At 51.4% G+C, this 16516-nt stretch overlaps 6 protein-coding genes across 6 annotated transcripts; 2 read left to right on the forward strand and 4 right to left on the reverse strand.

Moving 5' to 3' along the window:
* Positions 1-163: 163 nt before the first annotated feature.
* On the reverse strand, positions 164-1190 carry PMZ80_001161 (uncharacterized protein; the record flags this gene model as incomplete). Its single annotated transcript, XM_064869608.1, has 3 exons — positions 164-185; positions 217-1029; positions 1075-1190. 3 exons carry the CDS (start codon positions 1188-1190, stop codon positions 164-166), a joined length of 951 nt encoding a protein of 316 aa, XP_064735105.1.
* Positions 1191-1619: 429 nt separating this feature from the next.
* Positions 1620-5127, reverse strand: BUD6 (Bud site selection protein 6; the record flags this gene model as incomplete). The annotated part of the gene is made up of 3 exons (XM_064869609.1): positions 1620-1681; positions 1729-4876; positions 4933-5127. The coding sequence occupies 3 exons, from the start codon at positions 5125-5127 to the stop codon at positions 1620-1622; spliced, it is 3405 nt and encodes a 1134-aa protein (XP_064735106.1).
* Positions 5128-5425: 298 nt separating this feature from the next.
* On the reverse strand, positions 5426-6925 carry PMZ80_001163 (uncharacterized protein; the record flags this gene model as incomplete). Its single annotated transcript, XM_064869610.1, has 1 exon — positions 5426-6925. The coding sequence occupies one exon, from the start codon at positions 6923-6925 to the stop codon at positions 5426-5428; it is 1500 nt and encodes a 499-aa protein (XP_064735107.1).
* Positions 6926-7832: 907 nt separating this feature from the next.
* On the forward strand, positions 7833-9717 carry PMZ80_001164 (uncharacterized protein; the record flags this gene model as incomplete). Its single annotated transcript, XM_064869611.1, has 2 exons — positions 7833-8064; positions 8123-9717. 2 exons carry the CDS (start codon positions 7833-7835, stop codon positions 9715-9717), a joined length of 1827 nt encoding a protein of 608 aa, XP_064735108.1.
* A 1925-nt stretch (positions 9718-11642) lies between these two features.
* On the reverse strand, positions 11643-12344 carry PMZ80_001165 (uncharacterized protein; the record flags this gene model as incomplete). Its single annotated transcript, XM_064869612.1, has 2 exons — positions 11643-12131; positions 12183-12344. The coding sequence occupies 2 exons, from the start codon at positions 12342-12344 to the stop codon at positions 11643-11645; spliced, it is 651 nt and encodes a 216-aa protein (XP_064735109.1).
* A 1574-nt stretch (positions 12345-13918) lies between these two features.
* Positions 13919-15169, forward strand: vps26 (Vacuolar protein sorting-associated protein 26; the record flags this gene model as incomplete). The annotated part of the gene is made up of 4 exons (XM_064869613.1): positions 13919-14138; positions 14195-14692; positions 14745-14861; positions 15036-15169. The coding sequence occupies 4 exons, from the start codon at positions 13919-13921 to the stop codon at positions 15167-15169; spliced, it is 969 nt and encodes a 322-aa protein (XP_064735110.1).
* Between the last annotated feature and the right edge of the window lie 1347 nt (positions 15170-16516).

Genomic DNA, 16516 nt, shown 5'->3' on the forward strand with positions numbered 1-16516 from the left:
GCATGAAATGAGGGCTGGCGCTATGATGTGCTTGATCTGGTGGTTACTGGCTTTGGCTCGGGTCGCGTGGTTGAATGCATGCCGAAATTGACCCCATCTGTGGCCGACGAAGGCTAGGGCAGAGGCTTCGAGAGTTTGGACCGGTACCATCACCAGACCCCACCTAACCATCTTGGTGAGCGCCGCTTCATGCAGGTGTGGCTTACCTCAACTCACCTGATAGTATTGAAGACACCCCATGCGGTCGCATAGTCCGCACCAAGGGACACAACGTTCGCAACCAGCCATAGATACAGAGTATTCCTGATCGCCGACTCTGCAAACGTCATCAAACCTGGTCTGAGCAATACCAGAAATGCAGGCAGACTTGGCCGCGACACACTCTCGACCGCCTGCTTCCTCCTAAGATTGAACACAATCCAAATGAAGTACAACAGCCCTGCAAATGCCGCGACCATATCGCAGGCAAGCCTAACCGCGCCTTGCGTGTTGATCGATGGCGTAAAGCTTCCAACATGAAATGGTGAGATGACTAACAAATCCAGAACAATGTTGATCAGAAACCGAGATATGCTGATCACCAACGGTACATCCGGTCGATCCAGAGCCCTTGTGGCGTTCGCCGTCGCATATTCGAGGGCACTACTGAATGTAGAAAATGCGCTCAGCCTGACATACGTCAGACTCACCTCTCGCACTTCCACAGGTACGAATGCACCAGCAAAGTTCCTTGCTGCTCCAACTATAATCAGGCTGACAGTGAGACCTAGCAATGACTGGAATGCAATGAGTGTCTGGCTGAGCCCTATCCGAGATGATAGCGATCTCGAAGCGTTGTCGCCGATGATCAGCCATGCGGCTCGCGGTAAACCTTCGTTGATGACTTCAGCCACGACGCCAATGTAGGTGTAGGAGTCAACAGTGACCACCATCGAGCCATCGATCTCCGAGACCCAGTACTTTGATAGAGTGCCGTACAACGCTGGCAAGAGGAAGGCGACGAAGTTGATGAGGACGGTGCCGGAGAACCTGACCAGTTAGCTTACAGATCAATAAGGCAGGCATGGTACGTACCCCCTTCGGCTCAACGTTTTGGTGAGCGTTGCATGGTCATCGCCATCTTGGTTCCGTGAGTGTGCATAGTTTGTGCTAGTCTGGTCGACGACCATCGAGGTCTTCGGTGATGGCATTCTGATGGATAATGAAGAGCAAAAGTACTCTTACGGTCTGTGCCTGCCGTCAAGTAATAGTAGCACATGTTTGCCAAGGTTTGCCCCTCTCTGCAGCTCGTGTTGTCTGCACAATGCTTGTCAATCTGCACGACAGATAGCTGCGGACACTGAAGGAGACGGAAGCAAGATGATAATGAAAGTGACAACAAGTCAAGAAAGAGGTACACTCGTGTGTATAGGCAGGCACGTCTGATAGAGTTTCGTAGCGCAGCGGCAGCTTCCACAGTGGTCTTGTAAAGTTAGCTAGTGCTTGCCTTGGCTGCCATGGGCCCATTCTCTTAGTAGGTACTTTACAAGGAAATAGCTGCCACAAAGCCAGATGGTCGAGTCTCTGATCCTCGATCGAGATTAACATTAGTATACCACTATATCTCATCAATACCATCACTAGAATACAGCCGGCTTCCACCAGGAATTCGAGTCGCCGTTCGACTTCTGATCCTTCGTGTCTAGCAACGGTAAGCATTAGTCCACCAACGTCGATTCAATCACATACCATCCTTCCCGGTTTCGCTGCCCACATCGACCTGCGGCAGCTGGGGCGCATCTTCCTGTACAGGCCGCTGTGTCTGCTCCACCGGCATTGTCGCAAGTGCATACGCTGATGTCGCCATCGGATCCTCAGGCGCTGGCATTGGCTGCGGTGTCATGCCAGTAGGCGCGTCCTGGAATACAGGTTCGCCTTCCTGTGATGTGTCGTTCGAGTCGTTCGCGCCGTCACCTCCGGAAGGAACGACTACGGGCGGAGGTACCAGTGCCGGCTCATGCATCCTGTCGCCATTCGTGTGACTTAGTCCTGACTGGTCACTCGGCGCCGCAGCTTGAGCAGCCGCGGCCTTCTTCGCAGCCTCCCTCTCCGCCTTCTTTCTCGCTTTCTCCGCCTCAATAGCCTGCTGTGTTGCCCAATTCTCCTTGAATGCCCTTTGATCCTTGAGCGCTCGTAACCTCTCAACCTCATCCATGCCGCCTGTCTTCTTGAGCTTGCCTTCTTCCACGAACTGTTCGACTTCCTTCTGGAACTCATTACCCTTGCGACTTTCAAGATCCTTTCGCCGTTGTCGCTCAGCTCGTTCGATGGCTTCGAGACGATCTTCGTGGTTAGGTCGTAGCGCTCTCACTTCATCTAGGACTCCTTCTTTGGCTTGACCAGGGTCTAGAGTCGGGTCAATCTCGATATTCTTGCTCGTACTTCGCAGACCTCCGGTCCCACCCTGTAAATTCTGTTGTTTCATCGCTTCCTCAACAAGGTTGAACACGTTCTGCACGTCCTCAAGATCACCGAACAGATCACCCATAAGCTCTTCTTGTTGCGTAAGATCGTCTCGCTCGGTGCAGACAAGGTTGAGCTCTTGCTCCCAAATCTTGGTCCAAACTGGCTTCTCGCGCTTCATGAACTCCTTCACACGTGATAGATCCTTCATAACGGCGCTGATCTCCTTGGACAGTATTTCCAGATCGTGAGGTCGTGGCCTGACACCTCGTGAGACGACATCCTTCCTAAGGTCCTCGACAGTATCAGATAGATTGTCGACACGGTTCACCAGTGCTTCGGAGTCGTTCATTAGCGTCTTCTTTCCTTCATTGACGTGTACACGACCAGCGTTCCCTTCGTAGGTCGGCACTGCGGCGGTCTCTGCTGCGGCTTTGACGTTCGCTGCCTTGGCTTTGATGTCTTTCATGGCAGCAGAGAAGTCGGCGGACATGGAGGAGTACGATTGGCGTAGCACAGCAATATCTCTTCGTAGGTTTGCGACCTCTTGCAGTTGTCCTTCCGATGCAGGTGCTGAGCCGGATGGTATCTTACTCAAGTCCGATGCTGGTGCCCGAGTGGCTCGTGGTGTGGGCGTAGCGGACAAGCGTGCCATATCCTTTGAGGCTTCCAGTTGTCTGTCGCCAAAGCGCTGCATCATTGTGGTCTGGCCATCAAGTAATGATCTGACACCCTCTAGTGTGTTCTTTAAACCACCGATACCTTCATCAAAGTGCTTCTTGACTTCATCCAGCGCTTCGAAGTTTAGAACCAGCACTGAGCGGTCCTTGACGTCGGAAAGATCCTCCAATTCATGACGTACACCTGAGATAGGATCCTGAATGTATATCTCCGGCAATTCTGCATTATGCCAGGCAAATTTCTCGATGAAAGCAAGCTGTAGTCGTGCTAGAGTGAGCTCTTCGTAGCCGCCAGGTAGCATGAATTTCTTGATACGGGTCTTGTACTGCAGGAACAGAGTAAGCTCTTTCTGGGAGGCAGGAGATGAGTCCAAATCAGCCGTCACAGTTGGCGGTGGGGTAGCGCTCGACCTCATCTCACTCGCAGGCTGTACATCCGTCCTTTTTACCGGCTCGGCATCTCGTTCTCTTTCGGGCGAGCTGCCAGGCTGCTGCTGTTTGCCATCTATGCCCTCGAAGCCCAGATTCTCCTTCGTCGGACTGAACGGACCATTCACCGTCGCCCCTAATTGTGGTTCCGGACTTATCACAGTATCGATATATTGTGTACCTCGATACTCTTCCGGTGTCTTCGCAGTAGGACTATCATCCAGACTTCGATCAACAGGCGGTTCGATCCTCGGTGCATCCTGGGTATTCAGACTTGGAGGCTCATCTCTCTTCTCGGATATCCTTTGCGGGTGTTTCAAAGTGCCGGACCTACTCGGTGAGGCATCAGTCAGCTTTCCTGCGCTTGATTTCTGTCTCGTTGCTTGATATGATGTTCTTGAAGTTACCGCGCGCATTGACTCCCTCACTTCTCGGCCTCGATTCGGTATAGGTGAGTTCTGAGCCGGGGGTATGACAGGCACGCCATTGGGCGATGCGCCCAAATGTTTCTGTATCTGGTATGCTGAGAACCGTCTACTGGCTCGTCTTTCTAGGTCGCCTCCTCTTTGCAGGGCTGTAAGAGCATCTTGTTTCGGTGGTGGTGGAGGGGCGAACGGGAAACCTGCCACGATACTGCTGTTTGATTCTGCTTGAGAGGAGGGTGATAGAACGGGTAGGTTCTGAGCTGTGGCACTCGACATGGTGGATGTGGAATCGGAGGAAGGTATTTGCTGCTGTGGTTCTCTCCGGATACTCCGTCGTAAAGAACTCCTCTCCATGCTAGGTTGTGGTATGGTGTTTTGATTGGAAGCGTCTTGGGCTTCCATCATCGACGGGCTGTCTCCCCGGCCTGTAACGGGTTGGTCTACCAAAGTAATGCTCGTAACATCGCTCACAGCACTTGCTGTACTCGTCTGACGTACTGGTGGTTGGCCAGGTTTGCTGCTCGTAGGACCGTCTTTCGGTGGTCTTTGTCTCAGCTTGCTCTGCTTCCTCTTTAGACCTTGAAGCAGGTTGATAATTATGTCGCGTATTCTCGGTAGGTAGTTGTCAAGTGCTTGGGGCGAGGCAGGCTGACTGAGGGTATCTTCAAGTATGCTTCTCAGCAGATCAGGTACGGGGCCAAGATCAGTTGTATCGACTCCAATTGAGTTGAATGCGCGACAGGCCAGATTGAACTCGTATCCCAGTCGTACGTAGACATCTGACACTTCCTCCTCTTGCGAGTTCCCCCTCGACCATTGCGTAAGTGTCTCTAACAGCTGTTTCGTTGCGACAAGGAGATGTGTAACGCTCTTCTCGATCTGTGATATCTGTTTGTCCGGCTGCTGCTGTGTCAGCTTCTTCTGTCTTTCTCGTAACATATGCATCCACAACATACGTTTGAGCTTCTCGAGACATGCGTCCGTGTACTCGTCCCTGATGCGCTCCTGGCCTGCGGTCCTCCTACTCCTTGCTGCTGTGCTTGATCCATGGCTATCGATGCTGCTGATGGCTGAGCTGAGGCTTCCGGCGTGCCAGTGCTTCCTTGACGGCGCTGAGAAGTTCGAGATGCGGCAGAAGACGAAGACTGCATGTTGACATCAATAGGACATAACTGGGGCCTTTTAATTAGCGTGAACTCCTTCGCTCCTTTCCACAATTCATGCGCAACTGTGACTTGATGTCAAATGCTCGGGATGCGCGAAATGGGGGATGAACATGCAGCCACAGCCGAGCTTGGGCATGCATCTCCTGTCTATGCCATGGCACCACAAGAGAAGCACGGACCAAAATATCACTCTTGCGAACCGTCAGAATAGTAATAAAAAGACAGTATAATACGTGCTATATGCAAATCATGATCTCACTAATCGTGTCTATATACCCAATATCTACCCAAACATATCCATTTCCGCCCCAAAACCAAACAGCAGCACCCCCATCACCACCAGCGCAAACTGACTACTATCCACCCTCTTGCCAGCCTCATTCGGCGCAATCTTCCCCACCGTGCTACCTTGCCCACCCGTGGCAGTAGCAGTACAAACACTTCCACAGGCATATCCAGTCGGACAACACCCTCCTCCGATATCCGGCGGACACGTCGACCACCCCTGCGCGCAAGAACCGGTAAGTAACGTCTGCACACTAGAGATTCCGCTACCCGTCGGTGCCACCGCCGTGATACTGCTGCCATCCACAACGGTGACACTCCCTCCCGTCGGACAGGACGTTGTCTCGCAGTTGCGTCCTGTCTGGCAGCAGCCACCCTGGTAAAATGCACTGCAGGCGTAATAGCCCGTGGGGCATTCTGCGCCTGGAATACTGCTCAGTGACGATATTGATGTGACTGTTGCACTGGCTGTGTCGGAAGTTGGTCTTCCGGGCGCAGTAAAGCTACCTGTGCTGTCCATCTCGGGGCAGACGTCTGAGCCACATGCTCGGTCTGTTGGGCAGCAGCCGCCTCCTAGCGATGCTGGACAGGATCGGAAACCTGTGGAGTAGACGAGCGTGTTGGGTGGTGTAGGTGTGCTTTCTGGCGGTTCGGTCGGAGTGGGCGAGGGCGAAGACGAAGGGCTCGGACTTGCGCTCGAGCTCGATGGAGGTGGCGGTGGCGGCGCAACGACTGTTGTCTCCGTCGTGGTCGATGGCGGAGGAGGAGGCTGACTAGAAGGGGTCGGACTCGAAGAGGGCGTAGGTGTAGGTGTTGGCGTCACAATAACAACCGCAGTCGACGTTGCAATGCAACCCTCCTCGTAGCAAGCATAACCGGGCAGACAGCACCCTCCATTTTGGCTTTGTGGACAAGTAGTATAGCCGCCATCAGGACAGGTTGAGACCGAGCCTCCACAGATCTGATCTGCAGCGCAACATCCCACATCGCCTAGTCCGATATCCTGTATGAGCTGACACGTAGACCCTTCGCCGCAGCAGCTGTTCGGTCTGTCGATCGAGGTACATGCCAATGACCCAGCCGGACACTCGAAGGCTCTCTTATCGAAAAGGCTCACGCCCAGTATCCTCGGCAGTATAGGCTTGCTGTGTTTCGGCTTGGCGTGCACGTGTAGTGGTGCAGCAAGGTCTACTGGTATCGAAGCATTGCTCGACATCTGTACCACTGCCTCGTCTCCATCAAATTGCCAATAGTCCAGCAGAAACTTCTCGCCAGGATCACCGCTCATCTTCTTGATGCCAACAGGCATCTGCTGCTGTAACTTTTGCCGTATTTGTAGGTTCCTCTTCACCAAACCTTCGTCTTCTGGGTAGTACTTCACGTGCGGCGGAAGGTTGTAGGGCCATTCTAGCTCCTGTGCAGTGGCCGCTGCGGTGTGGTGAAGGATGAGCCCTAAAAGCGCTGGAGGTAATGCTAGAAGTTGATATATCTGCACCATGTTGTCTCGCTGACCGAGATTGATGGTCCTGAATGTGGTTCGTGATCTATGCTGCTGTCAGTCTTGATCTCAGATGACCTGTCAATGTCAGTTTGAAATGCTACGATGCAGCCGTCACGTCCAGGAAAGCAAGCAGAACATGAACCATATCCAACGACCGTTGTGGCCAGCTATCCTACCATAAAACCTGCTTGATGGATGCGAGAGTGAAGCGCTGGTGGGACGATAGCCTTTGAGCTCCGCCCCCCGGATCTCACGCATTGCGCTAACGACGAATCGGGCTAGTAAGCAAACAGTTCGTGTTGCTACAGCGATAGCAGGAGGAGGAGCTTCGATGAGGTTGTTGCGCAACTTCAGGTGTTAGTGTTGGATTGAACGCTTCATCAAGTTGAGGTGCAGCTCAAGATCGAGTACAACACGTTCGATGCCGCAAGTTCGCATATTTACGGCTGAAGATTTTCGATCATAAGCTGATGTATAACGATGGCAGGCGCGATACTCAACTTTTGCGGGGTCCCGAAGGCTGTGGTTGTCTACAACGAGTGCGGTGTGCCTGCTCACTTTGCGACTTAAGTACGACTGCTTCAGCAGCCTTACGATGCGCTATCTTGAAATATCCCACTGCGTGGCATACTTGCTCGACAGTGGGACGGTTGCTCGCTTAACATGCATATGTGGTTGTCACTAACAGCTTGGAAAGTCTCAGCCTGGTTGGGGCTGAGAATTTGCAGGACAAGTTGAACAAGCGCTCTCTCGGGACAGAGTACGATGGAACGCTACTTCCATCCTACCTCTTGCAATGTTCGTGCGACCTGTGGCATCGAAATTGCAGGCTGACGTTCTTACACTTGCTCTTGTGTAGTGAATGTCAATGACCTATTCTCCGATTGCAACACGATCACCAGCCATGGCAGCTAACACACGACCTACTGCGCCGAAGAAGCGCTTGGTGATATGTATGGACGGCACGGGCAATACATGCATCAAGAACAATGAACCACAAACGAATGTTGTGCGTCTAGGGCGCTGCATTGCCGATGTTGGTCGTGATGGCAGTACTCAGCAGGTGTACTATCACTACGGCATAGGCACCTCGAGCACGATAGGCGGTAATCTAGTCGACAGTGCTATAGGATCGGGTATGCCGATCTTTGAACAGTTGTGCAGCAGTATGACACTAACCCGTCATCCCTATAGGCCTAGACGAGCGTCTCTTGCACGCATACCACTACATCTGCCTGAACTTCAGTAACCCTAGCGATGAAATCTATCTCGTGGGTTTCTCAAGAGGGGCCTACACCGCATATGTTCTGGCAGCATTTTTGTGTCGTGTCGGCCTCCTGACGAAACCTGGTTTATCACATATGAATGATTTGTACGAAATTTGGCAGATTAGTCGAGGCTTCGACTTCCGCGATACCACCAAGGATCTCGATGAAAGACTTGCCACGGTCGATTCGCTTGCTGGCGAGGTCGATACAGAAAGCCTTGATAGGGTCAAGACCGCCATGAAGCAAACTGCTAGCGACAGTGAAGGGAAGGTAAGTTCACTTGATGAAGCACTGAACAGCTTGCATGAGTCCAACCTGATACGCAGAGGCATTCGCGTAGAAGCTTGTATACTTTGGGACACAGTCAGTGCTCTTGCGGTACCAATGCCTAGGGGTATCAAGCCCTGGAGAAAGAAGGAATTCGATTTCGTCAACCGAGCTATGCCTCAAGGCATCAACAACATCTTCCATGCCTTGTCTCTCAACGAGAAGAGACGCGATTTCCTACCTGTGGTTTTCTCGAGACCTCCTGAGGGCACCAATCTGCGACAATGCTGGTTCTTAGGTGTCCATAGTAATGTGGGCGGTAGCACCGAAGATATTGCGCTTTCCAATGTCTCCCTAGGCTGGATGTGGACGCAATTAACGATGTGTACAAGGCTACAATTCGACCACAAGCACATTGCACGACTTGTCGCTCCAAGTCACATAACTGATCAGCTCGCCACCTCTTATCAACTGGCTCTCAGGAAGGGACCACCAGATGCAGCAAGGGTGTGCGATCTGCTGGAAAACATGATGCAAGAAGATACCTCGCGGTTCAGGAAGGGCAAAATCGACGACAGTTACACACCGCTCTATAAAATTAGCGGAGCGAAGCCAAGAACCATCGAGACATTTTTCAAGGTTCTCAGACCTAGCAACTGGACAACTGCCCCATCACCAGCCGCCACAGATTCGAGTCAAGTGCGAACTCGTGATAGATCTAGCGACTATCAAGCCATACACATGAGTGTCCGCTTGATGCTTGGGAAGAACTGGAGCAACGCCACCTGCCCCGTCCTCTCCGACTACGAGCCTCAATTCGACGCCGACATTGCCTCCATGGTCTGGCGTAACAAGGCCGAAGCTGACGTCTTTGCAGATGATCCCAGTAGATTGCTATCAGGCATGCACGAGGACAAAGTCAGTCTCCATGAGCTAGCCCTGATGAAATTGTGGTATGTCGCGGAAAAAACCGCCATCACCAACGAACGAACTTTGCGAGCTGGTCTTCAAAAAGCCATTGAGGCAACAGTGAGACAACATGGACTTAAACGCAAAGTCCCTGAGCCTGGTCGGGATTCCGGAAACGACTCGACCTTGATCAGCTTCCTGTATCCGCTCATGGAGAAAGCTGGAACGTCAACGCTATCTCTACCTCATGTTGAGAGTGAGAGAGAAGCTGAAGACAGCACGGGGCTGGCGCAGGTAACGTCGCAGTCTCAAAGTGCGGTTGAAAACACTAGGCCGAGGGAGTGAAGAACGGTTCGAACGATAGATGCAGGACTGGTGACTATGTGGCATAACCAACCGCGACGCAATCTGCAGAGGCTTGAGGGCGCATACGTCGACAATGAAGCCTGTTCCATTACTGTCATCATACGTGCATCGTCTTGTACGTATCGGGCTAAAGGTTGATGAGAAGTTACCACTGGACTACTGTATTTGAGAAGACCCCTTTTCTACTCGAATACAAACTCAGACATCAGGAGTTGAAAGCATGAGTGCACTTTTACTCGTGCATTTCAACCACAGGCCAGTACAGCGCCTTGTTGAATTCAAGACCGCGCAATAATATTTTCATCGCTACCTTCCTACTAATGGTCTGTACAGCATCGTTAATTCCAAGCGAACGCGCCCCTAGTCTGTATATCATCTATTTACCCTTTCAGCGCTATCACATTCAGCCTTTCTGAAGAGACGAGTACAGATGAACAAGTAGCAGCGCCTCTGTTCACCCCTTCAGCCCTCTGAAGAGACAAATGCTGATGAACAGCCAACAGCTCACCATCACCCTACACCTTGAGATTTCGAAAGCCCTACTCACTCCTAACACTTTCATAGTGCGACCCATCAACACCTCCGCCTCTCCTCACGCCTTCTGGCTCGAGCTAAGTAGTACAAACGTCAGTCAGTGAGTCATTCAGTCAGTGATGCCAACACGCCCAATCCAATCCAATCCAATATCAATCAAGTACTCGAGACTTCGACGCATACATACCGGCTTAACAAGCCCCTCAACCCGCCGCTGCATCCCCTTCAGAATATCTCTCATGTGTCCGTCGCCCGCCAGTCTTGTCTCGAACCAGTAATGGTTGTAGTAGAAGTAGAAGTTATAGGGCGTCCGTGTGTCGTCGAATGGGTCTTAGTTCGATCGGATACTTTCTTCTCGGTGTCTTCGGTTGGGGTGCCAGTCACTGGGGGTGCGATGTCGTATGTGAGGTAGACGTGGGACATGGTGCGGATGTATAGAAGAAAATAGTAAATGGTCGAGTTTGAATACGAAGAGATTTGTGACTAGGAAAGCAAGAGGAGTGGTCTGAGTAGGTAGGTAGCACTACTCGTACGGGTAACTATACTTACCCTGAAAACTATGAACAGTTGATCCCCATGTTATGTACGTACAGGCTCATGTGCCGTGATGTTAAGAGCCACAGGAGAAAGTCGAAAACTGGAATCGTCCGCTGGAAATGACGTGTGTTCGAGCAGATGATCATTTATTTATAATTGATGCCCCGGACCGTACAGCAAGTATACTAGTCTCTAATGTCTCAGATAAGCAAGCACAGAAACTTGTCAGGGCTATATCCCAGCCAAATATACTGTAAAGCTGTAGGTCCAATTGAATCTGAAGAGCCGCTCAAAACGCCCACGTTGCACGTCCCTATAGGATGATGTGCATCATCTTCCGCTTCGTACTGGTCTGGTCGCTCGCCTCCAGCTGTATTCCACATGAGATCCCCGAGCTAGTGGAGCTGTTGGGGAATGCGCGATCACCGCAAATATAAACGCGTGGAATCTTGGCGCGTGGACGGAATCCATTTGTCTGCGGATCGCGCGAGACAGTCTCGCAACCAGGTAATGCGCAGTTCGCAACCTTTGGTAACGGTGTTTCGTCGTTGAGGAGCGCGAGCTCTTCAGCCGGTCAATGATTAGATGGTGTGATATGGTCTTCGGGACACCTCGTAGCAGCAAGGATTGGGGGGGTCTCGGGCAAGGGGGCGAATGTCGAGCACGGCTGATGCCCGTGATCCTTGGTGTTATCGATGGCGGCATCACCTGCACTATGGTGCCGAATCTATTGTTCGTTCGCTGCAGTTGTACCCCGTCTTGCTGTTGCTGCTGGCGAGGTCGGTTCATCGCATATGGCAATAGGATGCAGAAGGTCCATACTGGTCGTTGTCTCAGTGATGGGTGCCGTTGGTTTGCTGCTGCTGCTGCTGCTGCTGCTCTTTCAGTGCATCATACTCCTTTATCTTAGCTTCGACGCTTTTCCAAGCCTCTCGTTGCACGTATTCCTTGTCGTTCCTGACATCGATCTTCATAACATCAGTCTCCACGTCCTCGTCCGGCTCTTCGAGAGCAACCATCTGACTGTGAACCATTTCCTGCTTCATGTAGTGGCCGATTCGTTCAGCAACCCTTTTCTGGAGTACCTCCTCATCGACTTTAAGATAGACGAAGTGGATCTGCACAGTCGGGTGCTCATAGTTGGCAACTCGAATAACATCCCTGTATTTCTTCTTTAGAGCGCTACATGTGACGATGCAAGCATTTGACGTCTGAAGCTGCTTGATAGCCTCGTTCTTGAGAGCGATCAGCCAATCCCATCTGTCGGCATCAGTCAGTGGGATGCCTGATCCCATCTTCTCCTTGTTTGCAGGTGGATGAAACTGGTGAGACTGTCAGTGACATCTAGGATATACTCAACACAACCTGCTTACATCGTCCCCTTCAACATATGGTGCGCCCATCTGCTCGGCGAGGTATTGAGCTACAGTGGTCTTTCCACATCCTGCCGGGCCAGTAACCAGGAAGATGTGTTCGAAGTGGTCAGGTAGCGTTGTATGACCGATAACATCTGGACTCGGTTTGGTTGCATCCATTCTGAGTGGTTTAGTCTTTCGTATCGGTGAATAAGGTCTAATGAGATGTAGTCTCGGAGCGCGTTCTGGAGACAACATGGTGGTTAAAGAGAAATGACGTAGGTTAGATGACAACAAACGAAGGCCTCGGTTTAGCCGCGGATATTCGTTGTGATGCAGTGAAAGGAGTTGTGGGCAGTGATCAGAAGGGTAAGAACGGGTCAACCGATAAAGGTGTTGAAGATTTCTTGCTTCTGAGAGGATTTTGAATGATGCGAAACGAAGCACAAGACAAGGAGCGGTAACAAGATGACCTACTACAGAATCTGGGGAAGTAAGAAATTGACTCAACGGAGGCAAGGTCGACGGAAGGCGGTCTCTGGCGCTAGAATAAACGAAGACTGCAGGATCTCAAGCTCGTGGTTGTTTCCAAAATGTCTTCCCGAAGGCAGGGAAGGAAAGATTTCGTGGGAGAAACATGAGCCGAAACTTCAGGGCAGGAGGCCAAAAGCGGAAAGTTGCGTGTTGGAGGCTCCCCATCAAACGTGCCGTGACTTCTAGCGCGAAGCAAGGCGTTCCGGATGGAAGAGTGCCGTTGGTAGGAGCCGCTTGCGACCAGCTTCGACTCTTGCCTCGGACAGGCGAAGAAATGCTTGCAACGGATCCCAACAGGCTGGATCACCAGGTCAGGCAGTACACTAAAGCACCTTCCCGGGCTTTTGCATTTGCAGAGCACCATGACACAAAACGCTCTTGTGCTCTCGTGGCAGAAAGTGCAAAAACGTTTCAGATTGCCATATCGGCTCGAGGCTAGGGCCCCACTGCGGGGTTGTAAGATCCCGAAATGTGCATATCTCGGCGGTTTGGATGCCGAATGGGAATGTGGTCAATAGCCGATCATGCTTAGCACAAGCTCGTTCAGCCTCACCGTCGATTGTTGCATTTCAGAGATTCTAATGGTCACGGGTATTGTCGAGGCAGCTTGCTCGCCCGTGTGCCCGTATTGGACGCACAGAGAGAAGTTCTTGACACCCTGCCGCAACTGGGTAGTGATTGCGCAACACGCTAAATGGTGAAAGAGCTTTACTTACCAGGAAGAGCTGCGACTAGGTTTGTGCTGTAACACGGTTCACAAAGGTGGTTCGGGCGACGCGACTTGTATGAGGACGGCGACGCCGTACATAGAGTACTGCTCCTACGGTGGTCGTGGCCGAGTCTTCGTTATGTCTCTTAGGGCTACTGCGTTCGACTGGAGAGTGCGAAAAGCGTTCAAAGAGTGGCTTCATAGAACCGTATAAAGTCCTAACAGATCTAAGTATTTGCTGCGAAGAGAGGACAAGCAAGCTCTTGCAAGCAACGCGACTGCTCGAAATGATCATCTTCGTAAGCTCTACGAGGCTTAGGGGCTGCAGCCTTGTTGCCTGAGACCGGTTGCTAGCAACGACATCTGCGGTCGTGATGGCTATGTCTAACTGTAAGACCACCGTTGTAACTGCCTGAAGACGATACATTAGCTGCTGAGAACCTACTCCGAGCCCGTTCTATCCGCTCCAAGATCCATCTACTTATTCGATCTCCCACAAGCCGACTTCAAGATGACCTCTTTCTTTTTCTCGACGCCGGTGGACATTGATATCGTGCTTGAAGATGGGAACGATCGGTCGACTGTGGATGTCAAGCTCGACAAGAACCGGAAAGAGAAAGCGCCTCTGTACCTTGATGGCGAATCTGTAAAGGGCGCAGTCACAGTCAGACCAAAGGATGGCAGAAGGTTAGAACATACAGGCATCAAAGTACAGTTTATTGGGCTTATAGGTGCGTTCAAGACGGCAGCCGAACGAGTGCTCTCTGTTGCTAACGCTAGACTGCAGAAATGTTCTTCGATCGAGGCAACCACTACGAATTTCTATCTCTCGGACAAGAGCTAGCAGCACCTGGCGAGCTGCAGCACCCACAGACCTTCCCATTCAACTTCAAGAACGTCGAGAAACAATACGAGTCATATAACGGCATCAATGTACGGCTGAGGTACTTCGTTCGCGTGACTGTCTCAAGACGAATGCAAGATGTGATCAGGGAGAAGGACATCTGGGTCTACTCCTACCGCATACCTCCTGAGACTAACAGCTCGATCAAAATGGATGTTGGTATTGAAGACTGCTTGCACATTGAGTTTGAATATTCAAAGAGCAAATACCATCTCAAGGATGTCATTGTTGGTCGCATTTACTTCTTGCTGGTGAGACTGAAGATCAAGCACATGGAGCTGTCCATTATCCGACGAGAAACAACTGGTGTTGCGCCAAATCAGTACAATGAAAGCGAGACCCTAGTCAGGTTCGAGATCATGGACGGTTCCCCATCCAGAGGTATGCGCTTCCTTTCGCTGTGCTCCCGCATACAACTAACAAGCTTCTACAGGCGAGACCATTCCCATCCGCCTCTTCCTTGGTGGCTTTGATCTTACACCAACGTTCCGAGAAGTCAACAAGAAGTATTCGACAAGGTATTACCTGAGCTTAGTGCTCATCGATGAAGGTACGTACTGCTCTGCTACTATGCGTTTTCACCCCATGATGCTCTCCCGTCGGTTCGGCATTTGAAATCTCTTGGCACGATCCCCACGTTAAACATATCCGTCGGCCAGTTGCCCGTCACTTTTTTTACTCCAGATATGAAGAGGCAGAACCACTGACAAATCAACTCACATAGATGCAAGACGCTATTTCAAGCAGTCAGAGATCGTTTTGTTCCGACAGGCTCCAGAAAATGCACAACATCTGCAGATCGATATGCCGTCGGTGGGCGGTAAGGCTCCTCTACAGAGTCCGCCGGTACCTGCCTGATTGAGACATGTGGATCTACGTTGAACAAAACCGGAAAGAAACTCCATGCCCAGCACAAGCCTTGCCGAAGCTCTAGACTTCCGCATCAGACACGTGTCTGAACCGCGCATCACGCGAGCAACCCGAACACCGCAGAGTACAGGCAACAACATGTGCGCAGGATTTACCATATAATCCACGAGCAATCTACGGAAGCAAGTTTTGGTCGTGACTTCCGACATCGACACTGCCGCAGTGCTATGTCGAGCTTCAAGTTTATTCCGGCAACACGGCTCTTGTCCAACTGATTCCGTCGCCGACCAGGAATATGGTTTCTGCCTCCAGGTCGATACTATTCGGTACCGCAGGTGACAACTTACAAGCACGATTGCGCTGCCAGTCGCGTCGTTCGGGATCTCGAGGTAGAACACTGATCAGGCGCTACAGGTGCTGCAGGCGTTGAGACAGCGAGCAGAAACTCGGGCCGAATGTTCAGGGATAGATAGAGGACTGGTCTGAAGAGCAGAGACAATTAACAAATGGTCCTGATGTTGTTGATCCGCAAGTCTTCATAAGTCTGCTGGGGCGTCAGGCTCATATTTCAACAGTAGTATGTAGGTACGATGAATAGATGTCTAGAACGGCCGTTGATGCTGCCTGGAAACATCATTACCATTGTCATAATGCAAACAAGATGTTTACGACTCTTACTGCGGTTATATTCTAGAGCAGACTAGTTCCGATCACGAGATGCTGTGTCCGAACCGCACTTCGCGCAAGAATGATTGACACGAATTTGATTGAGACTTGGAAGGCACGGCCAAAGAGCAAGAAAGTCAAACGTGGCGGTGCATAAGGTCGGGCTGACAGATCACACGTCTGCGTACCCAGTCAAACAAGGTCCTCGATGTAGGAAACCAGTAAAGGCAAGTGGCAGTGCCCAATCACGAAGTGCGCAGCGTGGGCGAATGCCAGGCAAATCCAATTCGAGCGACATGACAATGGTATAATAGGTATGTCAGCACCACTGAATGTCAAGAGCCTCATGGGAGACCTTAGCAATCGACGCGTATGTGTGCTTTTCTTTTGTAGAATGTTGCTGTAGGGATTGCATATGATCTCCACGGCCACTGTGACTGCCGTGGGGTCTTCGATAGATCCCGATGTGCTGGAAGGACGAGTGATGAGTGGAGTACAGAGGAAAAGGAAGTGAAGGGAAAGGTGCGGAATCGACAATGTGGCCCTTGTGTGTAGGGGCGCTCCAGCTGATCCAATTCGGTCAATTATCGTATTGCGTTCAACGTTGTTTCTGAGGCACCACTCAACATCTGGCTCTGTCGTTGTGACCGGACATGGGACCATATCTGT

Source organism: Knufia obscura (genome assembly GCF_036327395.1).
Source record: "Knufia obscura strain CCFEE 5817 isolate CBS 148926 chromosome Unknown scaffold_1, whole genome shotgun sequence".
NCBI lineage: Eukaryota > Fungi > Ascomycota > Eurotiomycetes > Chaetothyriales > Trichomeriaceae > Knufia > Knufia obscura.